This window comes from Solanum tuberosum, unplaced genomic scaffold (assembly GCF_000226075.1).
Source record: "Solanum tuberosum cultivar DM 1-3 516 R44 unplaced genomic scaffold, SolTub_3.0 scf00040, whole genome shotgun sequence".
Classification (NCBI taxonomy): Eukaryota; Viridiplantae; Streptophyta; class Magnoliopsida; order Solanales; family Solanaceae; genus Solanum; species Solanum tuberosum.
In genome coordinates this window covers 2,174,276-2,189,449 of record NW_006238964.1, presented here as the reverse complement: position 1 = coordinate 2,189,449, position 15,174 = coordinate 2,174,276, and the positions used below count along the sequence as shown (strand labels likewise).

Sequence of the window (15,174 nt, the reverse complement as noted above, 5' to 3'; positions counted from 1 at the left end):
ATGAAGAATATGCATTGAAAAAGGGAGAGCAATTGAAACGAAAGTGGTTGAGTAACTCTTCTGTTTTGCCCTTCACCCTCTCCAAAAATAACCGAACCGAACCAAAAAGTTATATACATAAATTTTATTATTATACATACACAATATATTAGATTCATAAACAATTTTAAAGATTTTATATCTGTTTCATCAAAATTTATTTATAATTTACTTATGAAAGAAAAAATGTCCAAGGTGAGAACATTTTTCTTATTGGTTTCATGTATATGAGTGTCTATGAAAATTCTTTGTGGAACTGAAAATGTCATTGTCTCTTCCTTCAATGTCAAAATAGTGAATTTTGAAGTTTTATTCAGTAAATTCAATAATCGAAAGTTCTGTAATGCCAGTCATTCTAACTATTTTTTTGTTTGAATGGATGGTTGTCATTTTTTTTACATTTTGAATGAATTGTTTCTTTTATTTTTGTGTATGGTTAATACCCGAATAACCGAACCAAACTAAACCAAAACCGAAAACAACCAAACCAATAAACGTATATTATATTTGGAACAACCAAACTGATAAATATATACTATATTTGGTTTGGTTTGGTTTTGATAATTTTAAAACCGATTAAGTTGGTTTGGTTTTGGTTTTGACCAATAACCGACCCAAATCAAACCGTGAACACCCCTAAGTGTGTCTATGACAATTCTTTATAAGATTGAAATTATCACTTTCTCTTTCTTCTAGGCCAAAATAATGAATTTTGAAGCTTTATTCATAGTAAATTCAATGATTGAAAGTTCCGTAATGTCAGTCATTCTAACTATTTTCGTTTCAAATGGATTGTTGTCACTTTTTTTTCACGTTTTTAATGAATTGTTTCTTTTATTTTTGTCTATGGTTAATAACCGAATAACCAAACCAAAACCGAACCAAAACCGATAACAACCAAACTGATAAAATATATACTATATTTGGTTTGGTTTGGTTTTGATAATTTTAAAACCGATTAAGTTGGTTTGGTTTTGATTTTGACCAATAACCGATCCAAACCAACCCGTGAACACCCCTACTTTTGATTATTTCCTTATAATAAAGGTCAGTATTTAAATCGTAAATGGACTTTTATTGAATAGTACTCTTTCATTAAAAAAAAAAAAAAGGTAATTGGGCCTAGAGCATTTCTTTAAATAAAAAGAAATTTTCATTATAACTGAAATGGAACAATATTACAAACAGGTCCTTGAATTAAAAGGATATAAACTTCAAACATGAATAGAATTTGGTAAAAAATTAAAAATTACAACCTTAATTTAAACAATAACAAAAATCAGTACTCTTTAATTTACTTGTACATGGATTGTACTGAGGGAGCTTGATTCATTTGCTGGTTTCCATATTGCTGCTGAGCAACGATGCCATTCCAACCTGCATTAAGTTTTACAGACCCATATTAACAATTTGATTCTCTTTAAAATGTTACTCTATTAAGTTAATAGACGCGTATCTAAATAATGTTATGTGGATTTAACTGAACTCATTATTTTCGACTTGAACTATATATGTACTTATATGAAAAACATTTGAAAATGCATGCATATAATAAGATTATGTTCATTCTGAACTCACTGACTCTAGTTTCTAGATTTGCCTATGATAAAGCAGAACATTAATAGGAAAGACAATTTCATACCTAGAGCTGGATCGAGTCCCCTGATACGAAGCTCTCTGAACTCTTGACAAAGTGAACAAAATGGACAAAAGATGTGAGCAACTACATCTGAATAGGGAGCTTCCACCAGATTGTACCTCTGCCTCAACTTTGTTCTGTACTTGGAGCCCATGATCCATTGAGAGCAAACAGCAGGCATCATCAAGAGGTACATAAAAGACCCCAATGGACAAGCTGCAACCGCCATCCAAATATCACAAAGAATTACTAACACACTTCTTTTACAAGGCAAATTGGATAGATTTTAGAGAATAGCTTACTCATTTCTCCTGCATCTTGAACTTCAGCTATCTGTCCAAACGTCACACAAGGTAAAAACGCTGTCATGGCAGCTGCACAAACATGTTTAATATTAATATCATTGCTACATAATAGCTACAGTATCTAAAAAGGAGGAGAGTTGTAGTAGGCTGACAACCAGCGTAAAACTAGTCAATTTATGATGAATCCTTCACCTCATGATAAGACAGTAATTGATACTAAGATTATAATTGTATACATACCATTAGTTTGGTCCAAATGACAATCAAATAAGCCAGTGCTCCATGGAGTTCCTGGCACACCGCCGACTGGCTGAGGATTTTCAGTTTCATTAGAGGAATCAATTCTTCCCATTGTATCTAAAGCTTTGGAGTCTGAGTAGGAAGAAGATAAATGAGATACTTTCTTATGCTATTTTAAAGATCTGGTCATATCGTACTTGATAAGAAAGGAGTATGTGTTTACTTTGAATAACTAATCAATTAAGACACTTCAAGTTTGCTGGAGTCAACTGTTCGTTTTGAGTTTAGACGTTTACTTAATCACAGAATTGGAAAAAGGGTGATTTCAAATCAAAACTTTGGTATTATAAGTTTGATTCCAAGCCAAGTTGGCTAAGGTGTTCACATGTCAGTAGCCGATAATTGTGGCAAATTGCACACTGGAAAGTCATAGGTAGAATGTTCCCAGCCTGTAAGTTTGAAGCAACTTCTTTTTTCAACTTCTTTGTAACACTCTGTAGTGTGAATGTAATAGTTGAAAGTCTCACCTCTATCGAAGAGATTGTGACTAAAAGCTAGTTATGCAAAAGTCAACTTTTGATAGAGGATAGGAATGAAAAACTAACTGTATAATATATGCTAAGATGCTCTTATCACAAAACTATGTAAGCATTATTATTACATTGAAGTTAACTCATAACCAAATTGTACCCTTTTGTACAATAAGATATCGATAACTTATATCAGGGAATACCCTTAGAAAAATGTATAATCAGGATGACGGATGACCAATTCAAACACGCCAATGCAAAATGACATGGATAGGGTGGTTTCTTGACTAGCTGGCAACTTGAGATATTCTAGCAAAAAAATAGAATACAAGGGAAGTGATGACGGGTTAAAGAGTTTTCATTGCTGAAGCAATCTTCTCCACCAACTCAAGGAAGACGTTCCTCCAGGAGGTGGTGTGAGGACATTGAGCATGGTTTCTTTCTCCTTTGGGGTTAATGGAATTCCTCGAACGAGATTCAAAGCCATAATGTGCACATTGGTCTTCTGTCTGTGCTTCTTGTAAGCCCACAAACCTCCAGCAGCACCAGCAACTAGTAGCTGCATCAAGAAAATATCAAAAAACTTCAGTGTGTCAGTCTATTAATACAATCTTTGAAATATCAATGCAGAGGTGGATAAAAACTTCAACTGACCGGAGAGAGCCATAAAGCAGCCGTCTGCATATCAAATTTTGGGGCATAAAGTACGGTTTCACCAAAATCATCTTCAAGCTTTGTATAGATGTCCTTGTCAGACTTCCCAGCTTTAATTTCATCTCGAATTAGCTAAAACGATGAACCCAAGTCAAAAAGCACTCCCAAAAGTAGGAAAAACTTAGGCATGGATACAAGGACTTATATGCAGCTACTCCATTTGTTTCATTTTTGAAAAACGTTTAATAGCTAGAACAAACATACAATTAGTTGGCAAAAAGAGTATCTGATTAGATAAATGAAAGTACCTAAAGCAACATGATGCAAAGCAAAGAGCACTTGTCCTAAATGAAAAATGCACTTCTGTGTGAAAAACATTCTACTTCAGTATGATAATTTAGGTAATTAGTAAGTTGGTCCAAAAGACGAAGAATTATGACATTACACTCTCATAGTAGCAAACCTAATAAAAAATGAAATGTCAACCACAAATTCAGGAAGTCTTGGTTTTTGTGCTTGGATTAACTCTTCATCAATCAAAAGCAAGTTTCACAAACAAAGAAGATTAAATCGTTCCCAGTGCACACATACAAAATAGTTCCTTGGTAGTTCAAAATACAGTTCCGTTTTTATTCAAAAAATGATGGACAATCCAGAAATAGCATATTCAATCGGTTCAAGAAACCAGACCATAGAACAGGAAAGAACCGATTGAAAGAGTTCAGTTTACACATTATAAGAACACAGCGGAAAGAACTAGTTGAAGTGGGGAAAATAAATGTCAGCGATATGGGGACAATTATTATTGTCTTAAATGTAAAAGGAAGTACTCAATGCCTTCAAAAAGGTAATATCATGGGCAACTTGTTTGTTTACTCACTTTACCTCAGCTTATTTAAGCTTGCATAACAATGTAAACTCATAACCATTTATGTGGTCGTGAGATCAATTCTTATTTTGTGCCAAAGCAATTTATATAACACATGCTGAAAGTGTGAATGCTACGTGGGGAAAATGAATATATTATAGTCATTGACCTTTTCCTCTGTACAAAAATATTGGCCATAACTGATGTTACTCTCCTCTGTACCTACAAATCAAACCAGCAAAGCAACAAAAAAAAAAAAAAAAAAGAGCCATGGGGACAGAAACAAGTCCAAAATTAAAACTTCCTTTGTTTTCAGTAAATTCAGCTGAGGATTTAGGATGTTAACCCCTCTTCACACTTCAGCTTCAATTCCAATTTTGTGGGAAGAAGAGCCTGGAAGGCCTCGTCCATGTACTAACCTTGTCCCTCTTCCAAATTCCATTAAATTCAATGAGCCCAAATTATGCTTAGAGACACATCTTAGGCTTTACATGGAATCTACCAAAAGTTCCCTCACAACTGTTTTTTTATGGGCCTTATATTACCATAAAAAGATGGCATGGAGTGTCAATGGTCAAAACACAACTTTAGCAGCTTCCTTATGTTTTTCTTCTTTTTGCATTAAATGTCTTCTCCATCAGGAGAAATTTTTTTTGATGACAAGGGAAACCCGTAGCCGCTATCCTTTGGGTGCGCACAGGGTAAACCCGCTCCTATGCAATAGCTCATAAACTACATAGAAGAGGTAACCCGCACTAGGCAAGCCCGGTGCGATGAGCTCGACCCAGAAGGCTCTCCATCAAGAGAAACTAGTGATGCAAATGCGAGAAATGTAATAATAAGACATACCTTCCTGAGGAGAATGGCAATGTCAGCTTGAGAATCTTCAATGGACTGACTGCCACATTCTGTACACCTAACATTGTGGCTGATATTTCTTGCTCTCGCCTCTACTAACCTCTCTTTCGTCACCTGATCCTCTTCCCCCTCCATAGAAATATATAATCAAGCTTTCTGCTCAATAATAAAGTTTCCAAACAAGCTGTAAACAAGTGATAGCGTAACCAAATAAGAACTTAATCAAGAAAATCCAAATTTTCAGCTACGCATTTTATCAAACACCTCACATGCACAGTACCCAACCATACCAAAACAACACAATCATGCACAAATAGTATATTTAGGGTAGCAAGCAAGCATATGCAATATATAAAGTAGCGATCGAACTTTAACAACCATCGGATTTCACTATATTTCAGTAAAGAACATTTTCGGACCTCTATATATGGATTATGTAACTTAGCATTGCAAAAAAAAAAAAAGCAACATAAACTTTACAAAAATATCAAAAAGGGGAAGAAAAATATAGAAATAAATTGAAAAACCGACCAAGTTTGAAGCTTTGTTCAAGAAAAAAAAGAACCTGTAGATACCTGTGATGGGAGAAGAGCAATGGCGAAGCTGGAAATAAAGGGGCGGGTTAGACGGGCCATTAATGTTTGGGCCAAATTTGTGTCTAGTGATTATGGGCCATGGCCTATAATGATAGTATATGGGCCTAAAATGATTCTGAACCAAATAAATCAAGGGAAAATTGTATATAATAACAAACTATTAATTCAAATTAAATGCTATAAATATAGTTTGATTTAATTGTACCTCATAGCAAACTGTTGCTATTTCACCTCTCTCCTGGTGAATCTCGCTCGCCACTCTCGATCTCTCCCTCGCCTCTCTCATTTTTTATAAGAACTCAAGTGTATAAAGTGTGTTTGTGTTTGTATAAAGCGAGAGAAAATTGTATATATACATATATTTTCGTTCCCCTCTCTCCCCTCTCCCAGATCTCGCTCGCCACTCTCCCAGATCTCGCTTACTCACTCGCCTCTCTCACTTTATACAATTGATCTTTTTGTATATGTATACCAAAACAGATTATACAATTGCTTTCTTTTGTATCTGTATAGCGAAATATACATATTTATATTTGCTATGGAGCGCAATTATGCAAACTTTGCTATAGCATACAAATATGAATTTTGTGTTTGTTATATGTGAAAGTTGCTCATAAATCAACCAGCCCAATATTTTAGTCCGAAAAAACCCGAAAGGCTGGAATTACGCTGGCGGCGGCCTTAAATTAGATGAACACATTTTATTTTACAGGATGATTAAAATTAGTAATAGATTGATCGACTTTACTATTTTGACTTTTGTTCATATCAATGTTCATAAATAAGTTAGATAAAATATACTATAGGAATAACTAGTATTAATAATTGTTTAAACTTTCAAAGGTCATATTAATCGTAAAGGTGAAATGGGAAAAAAATAATTAATTTTATCACAATGTAGTAAGTGATCAAGTAAAATGGGACACCTATTTTTAGTAAAATGCTCATCTAATATGGAATGAAAGGGATAATAATTTATGCAATAGGGTGTTTATACCTAATCACACCAACTAACCATGGTTAATAATTTAATGAGCTGATAATTTAAAGTATATGCTAATATATCAGCTCGGCCTGGATAAGCCTGTTGGTTTGTGGGCTTGTGCAATATGGTTTGAGCCGGCCCGTGGGCTAAATAAAAAATAATTAAGAATTATCAATAAAATGGAATATTAAAAAGATAAAATTTTATAATTGACATATATAAGACTAGTTATGACATTATTCTTTATGTTTCAAATTTTAACATTTAAAAATTACAGACTATTTAAAGTTTGAAATATTAAACTTTAAAATCATCAAACGTGATGTACTCAATATTCCTATTACTACTAATCCTCATTCAATATTGATAGATATGTGCTCACCAAGTATAGAAGTTGCATCCATCATGAATATATTCAAACACTTTTTAGCTACTCAAAATCAATTGTATGATTTTTCTCAAACTGATAATTTTTTTTTGTACATTTAAATACTATACGTAGTTCTTAAATTTAGTTATTTCTTAATATTTAGCTAATTGATAATGCATATAAACTGTAGATGAAAATGAAGATATCATGTTGATATTTATGTTAATATTTTTAAATTATAATTTAATTAAAAAAAATATTTAAAATATATTTTTTTTAAAGTGAGATGACCTGACACAATCCGAAGTCCACGTACTGGTTGGTTGGGCTGAATGTTTACTGGCCCACAAAAAAATGAGTCAATCTAGACTATCCGTCAATGAACTTTCGCATACAGCCACTCAAAAATAGCCTAATTACGCTCCATAGCTATAGTATGTTAATTATGATTCATAGCTACATGTTATGGGGAGGAGAGTGGAGAGCGAGACTGGAAGAGGGAGGAGAGAGGACAGAGAGTGGGAGAGAGGTGAATTGTATATGTATATCGGTTAGATAATTGTATATTATACATATGTATTTGTATATTCTGGCGAGAGAGATGGGAAAGGGAGGAGAGGCGAGCGAGATTGGACAATAATTTGTATAATTCTCATCTCATTTGAATAATTCGCAGGTACGTTTGTATAATTCACGTATTTTTGTATAATGAGTAATATAAAGCCTGGAATTATACAAATATAATAAAACTCGAAATAACGAATTGATACAAACATAAACATATGAACTTTAAAAAATTATACAAAATATACTATACAAATTACATTATATAAATTATATTATACAAAATCCAAAAACTACACATTTATACAAACTTTAAAAGTTATACACAAAAAGATTGAATGTATATGATGACAAAACTGAAAAACTAAGGAAATCATCGTCATATACAAATATAAACAATCGTATACAAATACAAATCAAACAAAGAATTGTTAGCTGCGAATTATACAATTATGACGAATTATACATGTACAAACGTGGCTAATATACAAACTGGAAGTCATCCCATGTAATTAATGTATAATGTTAGTCGCGAGTGATAATTATAGCAAACTATAGCTATGATGAGTAATTAAGTAGTATAAATTTGCTTAACCGCATAATTTTCCCATTTCAATATGAGATTAGCTCGAATGGGACGACCCATATTGACAGCTCTTTTTAAAATGTTTATTCTATGCAGCAAAACTAGTATTTATATTTTATACCAATTAAAATTATCCTTCTCTTCTTAATTTCTTTTTCAATAGCTTGTCCAATTTTGGTGCGTGGAATATGACCATTCTGTCCATTCATAATAAATTCAATTATTTAAGTCTAGATTTTGGGACATGTTTTCATCCTGAAATAAACTAGTCCTATGTACCAAGAAGAGATAGAAAGTACTCCATATATGTCATACGTAACCAATAAAAATCGTTATAAAATGATAAATATTTTTTCATTTTTCATTAAAAGCTTTGTGCTCTACCTTTAGGATATGAAATCAATTTTGTTAATAAGCGTTTTATCTTTCATATGTAATAAATTTAATCAGATCCTATAATATAAATATCGAACACCGAATATACGGAAAAAAAAGTTTGAAAAGTTTTTGGGCTTAGTTCAATAAGGGAGAAGAGACAAATAGAGGTGGGAAAATCTATAAATTAAAATAGGCATTGAATTTGTCAAAACACAATAAGGTGATATAACAAGCAATGGCCACATTAAAAGAAAGTCTCTTTATATATATAGTGTGTTTTGGCCTTTGGGGCCCTAGCTATTATCTTTAATATCTCTCTTGTCTTAGACTCCACAAACCAACAATATCATGAGACCTTTTGTTTTCTTACACTTTATTTTTGTTTCATTATTATCAGCTTTAGTGCCTTTATTTCTCTTCAACATTATTATTTTTTGATAGTTACTTTTCACCTGTCTTCCAAAACTAACATTCCCCACTCTTTTTCCCCATCTACTTTTTTCCCTCAACCAACCTTCTTCCCTAAGTCAATAATCCATATATATTGCATGTATATATGTTCTTCATAAATGCACGTCTTTTCTCTTTACTTATTTTTTTCACCAAACGATGTGTGTGGTAAACTAATGGTAGAGTTGTGGCGCAGTAGCTACGGATTTAGCAGAATTCAGTAATTTTAACTTAAACTTTGTATTCATTCATTTAACATGTGCACATAATTTGTTTAGAAACCAACTATAAGCAAGAAGAATAATTGAAAGTACTATATATGATGTATGAATGAGTCACACACACATACCATTGAAACTCGTGATAAGATAATTGAAATTTCTCCATTCTTAATCAAATTATTCCGAGTTCAAGTTGGGAAATCAATAATTCTCTAAATAATAATTGCATTGCATAAAATACGAAAAGGCTTATAAAAATAATGATTCTCCTAACAGGCTCACCTAGCATACGTAGATTAAAGACTTTTCGAATATCAGATAATTAAATAGAAAAAATCACATGTGTCATGCGTAATATACATATATATTAGGGTCCTAACTAATTTGATTCACACATTAAAAAGAGAAATGCTTCCAATAAAAAAAATTCATTCCTAGGACTCAAAGCCGGAAATTCTAGTTAAGAGGGAATGAAAACATAATCCTTTAGGTATTACCAAATGGACAATTTCATTAGAATACTTTTTTTTTTAAAATAATAATATTTGTACTCCATTTATCATTATGAAAAGAAATGTATATATCTTTATGTGTCTGGGACAGGAGATGTTAGTTTGATGCAATTTGGTAGCATTTAATCCTTACTCAAAGCAAAGAGAATAATGATTTGCAATCCATGATAAGGTATATAGAAAGATTTTCTTGGTATCATCATTATTTCTACAACTTTATGATGTCTCTGGCTTTAACTGAAAAAAATTACACCACTAACAACTGGTTAAGTGGTAAGTACTCATTTATCTTTAATCAAATGTTTTGGGTTCGAGTCTTCTTGGGCACGGAGTGCCTTCGTTAGGGAATGTTTTATCCCCCAATGTTGAACTTCCCGATACGAATTTAAATTTTTAGTCAAGCTTCAATAGATAAACATCGAATGGGAAGACAAAAAAATAACACCATTTATTGATCATTTACTCTTAGAAAAGGCTCCAAAAGACTCCAAAACCTTGATTCACAAGAAAGTAAAAAATCATGATACTTGGATTGACACTTGAAACTAAAGCAAACAAACCATCAAATGTACATAAACCGACTTAGTCCCATAAAACACAAAGGAACAAAAACATAAAGTTAATTTAAGCACCTAATTACAAGGTTTAATAATTTTCATTCTTATATTCTTCATTGCAATCATTTTCATGCTATACTTAAACTTTTAGGTCGGTGAAAAATTAACTTTCTACATTGGACAAAATATTTACCTAACTCTTTAGGTACCGTGGGTCGTAAATGTATTGATGAGAGGTAACAAATATTTCGTGAAATTGGTTAAGGTATATTGAAGTTGGCCTAAAAATCATAATTAGACGTGGAGCTATGAGTTTATGGATTTTAAAAATCATATTGAGGAACAAAAATTATCAATTCTACTGTTGAACTCGAGACAACGTTATAGCTCCGTATCTAACTATAATTATCTATTACTTGTATATATCACACGGTCAAAATTGGAAATAAAGTTTTAAGAAAATCTTGAAAAATTAAGGAATCTTGAAAGATTATTAGAAAATTTTGGATATGACATTGAATTGAATCTTTTGACAATGACAAAGTTGGTAATAACGTACCACCAGCAACGTCAGTTAAAAAAAAATCATGCAAATTAATCGGTTACTAACATGCAAAGGTAGTTGTGCCGACATATCAAAGAGAATCTTGTTTTTCCTTTTCTCAATATCAATTTTAGTTGATATTATTCTTTACTTGTACTATTATAGCGGTTTATTTGCTTTGTTCATTTTGCTATTTTGTTATTGTTATTTTTCTTTCAATTTTGTTCTGATTACACTTATTTTGGACACAAGTCCTATGGTAAGCCTCTTTAACATAAGGTTTGGATACAATCATCTCCAAATCTCATTTATGAAATTACTTTCAATATATTATTGTTGTCAAATTTACCTTATTATTAGAGAATGGTTTGGAACGAAGTAGCTTGTCTAAAAGGAGAGGAACCCTAACCAACGTTTTGGATTTTAGAGTTTCCTCCCCAATCTAGGTTAGGGAGTTATCAATCGTAGCTTGTTGCCGAAAAACGTTGCTAGGCTAACGCGGCTTACTTCACTCTTCAAGCTCCGCCCCTGATTGAACCATAAGCTTTTACATAAGGTTTTGATACCTTTACCTTCTCCTGATCCATTTATGAAATTAGTTTCAATATATTGTTATTCTTCAAATTTGAGTTCAACCACGATGCTTTTTTTCTTTAAGAATTTAAGTGTTGATTATTTCAACCAAATAAACTTAAGGCCTACATTTAAATGATTTGGGATTTAAATACATTTCTTAAGGTACGCATAGGACTAATTAATCAAAGCAAGTTGAAACGAATTTTAAAACTGTACTACAATAATTTTAGCTTTTGACTTAGAAATTTCAAAAATTGATTTTGTACCCCAGTTTTTATATAGGTTGTTAAAAGGTGACAAAAGAGTACAACTAAATACCAATGTCGGTTTGATTGTACAAATAATTAGGACACGGATAACAATTTATCAACCACATAAATGCCAATCGATAATGGTGATATGAATAAAATTCATCTTTTATATACATGAAAAAAATTCAGATTCAATTCTATATTACTCTGTAAATAAATTCCCAATAGCAATGACAATAAAAAATAAATTAACCTACTATCAAATGTCTTATTTCGTGTCTGGTATTGTGTTGGAGTCCTGATTGATTTAAATTTGCATAGTGTAAGATATATTAATGGGAGAAGAATTCACTATCAAGATCTCTCTATTTCAAGATACGAACCTAAAACTTTAAATTAAAAATAAAAGATCTTATTTATCTCGCCACAATTCAAAATAGTAAAACTTACTAATAATATATATCCATATGACTTTGGTGAGAAATTATGAAAGACAACAAACAAGTGATCTCCTAGCTAGGTCACGTGTCCATTAATGTGATTGATGAGTGAGGACCCATTGATTGGAACTTGCATACGTACATACATTACTTCTTGAGATAGTAGCCACTTTCTTGTTCATGTTTTCAGGTTAAAATTTGCAGCATAGGCCACAACTCAATAACTCTTCATGGGTTCAAAAAGATATGTACATAAAAACTCATGGTGGTTAAAAACTTAACTGCATCAATCGGGTGTTTAAATTAAATCAATGTAGACATGATGTGCATTAAAACATACACACTTGACCACAATTAATTAATTAGTTAAGGTATGTTTTCACTTTATTAAATTGTTTAGTTATAGTTAATTACTAACAGTTTGATCTAAGCACCCCGTAGGGGTGTATCGTATATATGGCCAGGTTGGTTTGATTTTTTTAAATATTAACCAAATTATTTGTGTTGAATTTTTAAATTTATAAACCAAACAAAATTAATACAATTAGGATTTTACAACCTTGGATTATTTTGAATTTTTTTCAATAAAGTATTCGTACAAACTTATAATTAATTTATGCTCCAAATATTTTTTTAGTCCTACCAAAATACAACTATCTAAGGTGTGTTTTTTTTAGAAAATAACACAAAATATGAAATGAGTGAGGACACAAAACTATTCAACAAAAAATAATAACAAAATCACATAAAATAAATATTGCAATTAATAAGTCACAATGAAAATGATTATAATTTAAAGGTATTAAATCATGTTAAAATAAGTGTAATAAATATTAATTACATGATTAAACATTATAGAAAAAATAAAATTAGGTTATGTATTTTAAATGTCTAAACCAATGTAAAACTAAAGAACAAATATTCAACACTATTATCATTCTTAGTGTTGAATTAATTTTTTTTGTTAGCATCAATATTGATTTGAGTTTTATTAGAGTTACTAATATCTATGAACAATAATTTTTTTTGAACTATGAAAAATTCTAAGTTTCAAAAACTTGAAATAATATGTTAAAAGATACTAAAAAATTATAAAAAAAGTATAAGAAATATTTAGAAATTATATCAAAGCAAATACTTTTATGTATAAAATAAATTTAAAAATTATATATAAAATATCATATTGGTTTGATCTTGGATTAAATTTTTTTAGTTAAAATCAAATCAATCCAAGTATAATCGAATTTCTTTTCCAATACCAAACCATTAGTTGAATTTTTTTCCTAATTTAACTTGATTTGCGATTTGATACAATATTTTATTTGATTTTGTACCCCCCTTAACTCCCTGTATAAATAAGTATTTACCTAAAAATTATGAGTTCAATTGACTCATCCCTAACTACTCCTAAGTCCTAATAACTATGGTTTCTTCTGCCTTATGAGGCTACATATAATAATTCCCTTCGGTATGATTTGCAAACTTATTTTTAGAAATTAGTTATATACTCTATATGTGACGTTTGATCTATGGCCCTTAAAATGTCACTTGCGGGGGAGTACTATTGTAAATATTGAAAGGAACCTAATTTAAAATACCGTTTGTTCCTTCTCAAATTATCTGTCATAATTTTTAAAAATACGTATCTTAAATTATTCGTTGTTTTAAAAGATTAAGATAAACTTTGTATCAAAATGAAGTGAGTATTGTTTTTTCAGTTTACCTCAGTATTATTGTTTGTAAAAACTACAAACAACTCAATCTATAGAGTAATGTTATGATAATTTAAATATCAATAAATTAATATTTTTTTAAAAGGCATGTAAAAGAGAATCACAATAAATAATTTGAAGAGATAATTTGAACCGATAGAATATCACAACAAATAATTTGGATTTTGGAACCAAAACAATTTTAAAAAAGGGAAAATTATATGAAATAGCAAACTATTAATTTAAATTAAATGTTATAGTTATAGTTTAAGTTTATTTTATTTGTAAATCGCAGCAAACATCCCATTTTTGTCATCTGATTCGGTATACAATTAGCCATTTTATACATTTCGGTATAAACTATATAAAATGTGTTTGTGTTTGTGTTTGTATAAAGCGAGAGAAAAATGTATATACAAATACAAATACATATATTTTCGTCCTATACACTTATAATTATACAATTACAGATCTTATTATATAAATTACAATGTATAAATAAATTTATACAAAATTGAACAATTTGTATAAAATTAGATGTATCTAACAAATTATACAAATCAAAAGGTCCATAGCAAACATAAAATTTGCTATGGAGCCGAATTATGCAAATTATAGCTATAACATATAAATATGATTTTTATATTTGCTATATGTAAAAGTTGTTTTTAAAAAAAAATTAGTAGTCTCCCACGTGGAGTTCTATTACAAGTCTCAATTTGCTATGTTACATTAATGGGAGATTCACAAATCACAATTAATTACATTTTCTGAACACCCCTACTCCCACCTAGCTAGCACCGCATTAACATTTGAATTAATTAGAAGCGGACAATCATGAACAGGATTATGGTTTTAGTGCAGATGAAAACAAACTTTGTACTCCTCCGTCCATTTTTATTTGTCACTTCCTCCGTTTCATTTTATATGTCATTTTTTTTATAAATATTTGGACCATAATACTTGTTATTTTATAAAATTTATGCATAAATTACCATATTTTGCCTAGTATATCCTTGATAGAATAGTTAATTAATCTTGAAAATGTATTCATCATTTATTATAAAGTTGACTTAAGAAAACATTAAATAAGGATAGAAGGGTAAAATTACATTATTTCTTAATGCAAGTGCAAAGGAAAAACGTGACATATAAAATGAGACGGAGGGAGTATATTATATTTTTGATTTTTTAAAAGTCAATTCAACTAACTTTCAAAATTAAATTAGATTACATTAATTCGATATTTTAAACAAAAAATTTAGATATTTAAAAATTATATGAAAAGTATTATAAATT

At 30.6% G+C, this 15,174-nt stretch overlaps 2 protein-coding genes across 5 annotated transcripts; both read right to left on the bottom strand.

Moving 5' to 3' along the window:
* Positions 1 to 1,207: 1,207 nt before the first annotated feature.
* LOC102586225 (protein PLANT CADMIUM RESISTANCE 8-like) lies at positions 1,208 to 2,692 on the bottom strand. The gene is made up of 4 exons (XM_006343084.2): positions 2,224 to 2,692; positions 1,981 to 2,052; positions 1,682 to 1,894; positions 1,208 to 1,416 (listed from the first exon to the last, which is right to left on the bottom strand). Exons 1-4 carry the CDS (start codon positions 2,333 to 2,335, stop codon positions 1,334 to 1,336), a joined length of 480 nt encoding a protein of 159 aa, XP_006343146.1. The 5' UTR covers positions 2,336 to 2,692; the 3' UTR covers positions 1,208 to 1,333.
* A 160-nt stretch (positions 2,693 to 2,852) lies between these two features.
* Positions 2,853 to 5,770, bottom strand: LOC102593427 (cytochrome c-type biogenesis CcmH-like mitochondrial protein). 4 transcript variants are annotated; one of them, XM_006343025.2, is made up of 4 exons: positions 5,709 to 5,770; positions 5,125 to 5,289; positions 3,408 to 3,539; positions 2,853 to 3,312 (listed from the first exon to the last, which is right to left on the bottom strand). In XM_006343025.2, exons 2-4 carry the CDS (start codon positions 5,266 to 5,268, stop codon positions 3,112 to 3,114), a joined length of 477 nt encoding a protein of 158 aa, XP_006343087.1. In that variant the 5' UTR covers positions 5,269 to 5,289; positions 5,709 to 5,770; the 3' UTR covers positions 2,853 to 3,111. The 4 variants fall into 4 exon arrangements, with proteins under 4 accessions (XP_006343087.1, XP_015162267.1, XP_006343086.1 ...); XM_015306781.1 differs by having other exon boundaries at positions 5,125 to 5,317; positions 5,709 to 5,764; XM_006343024.2 differs by lacking the exon at positions 5,709 to 5,770 and adding an exon at positions 5,665 to 5,705 and having other exon boundaries at positions 5,125 to 5,317.
* Between the last annotated feature and the right edge of the window lie 9,404 nt (positions 5,771 to 15,174).

Bases quoted from the DNA above. Each gene is read 5' to 3' on its own strand.
- LOC102586225 (XM_006343084.2), bottom strand. From the start codon at position 2,335: ATGGGAAGAATTGATTCCTCTAATGAAACTGAAAATCCTCAGCCAGTC. The intron at 2,053-2,223 runs GTATGTATACAA...ATGTTTGTGCAG, and splicing joins TCATTTGGACCAAACTAATG to CTGCCATGACAGCGTTTTTA. The intron at 1,417-1,681 runs GTATGAAATTGT...AACTTAATGCAG, and splicing joins GGGACTCGATCCAGCTCTAG to GTTGGAATGGCATCGTTGCT.
- LOC102593427 (XM_006343025.2), bottom strand. From the start codon at position 5,268: ATGGAGGGGGAAGAGGATCAGGTGACGAAAGAGAGGTTAGTAGAGGCG. The intron at 3,540-5,124 runs GTATGTCTTATT...TCATCGTTTTAG, and splicing joins TTGCCATTCTCCTCAGGAAG to CTAATTCGAGATGAAATTAA. The intron at 3,313-3,407 runs GTCAGTTGAAGT...TTCTTGATGCAG, and splicing joins CTGCTTTATGGCTCTCTCCG to CTACTAGTTGCTGGTGCTGC.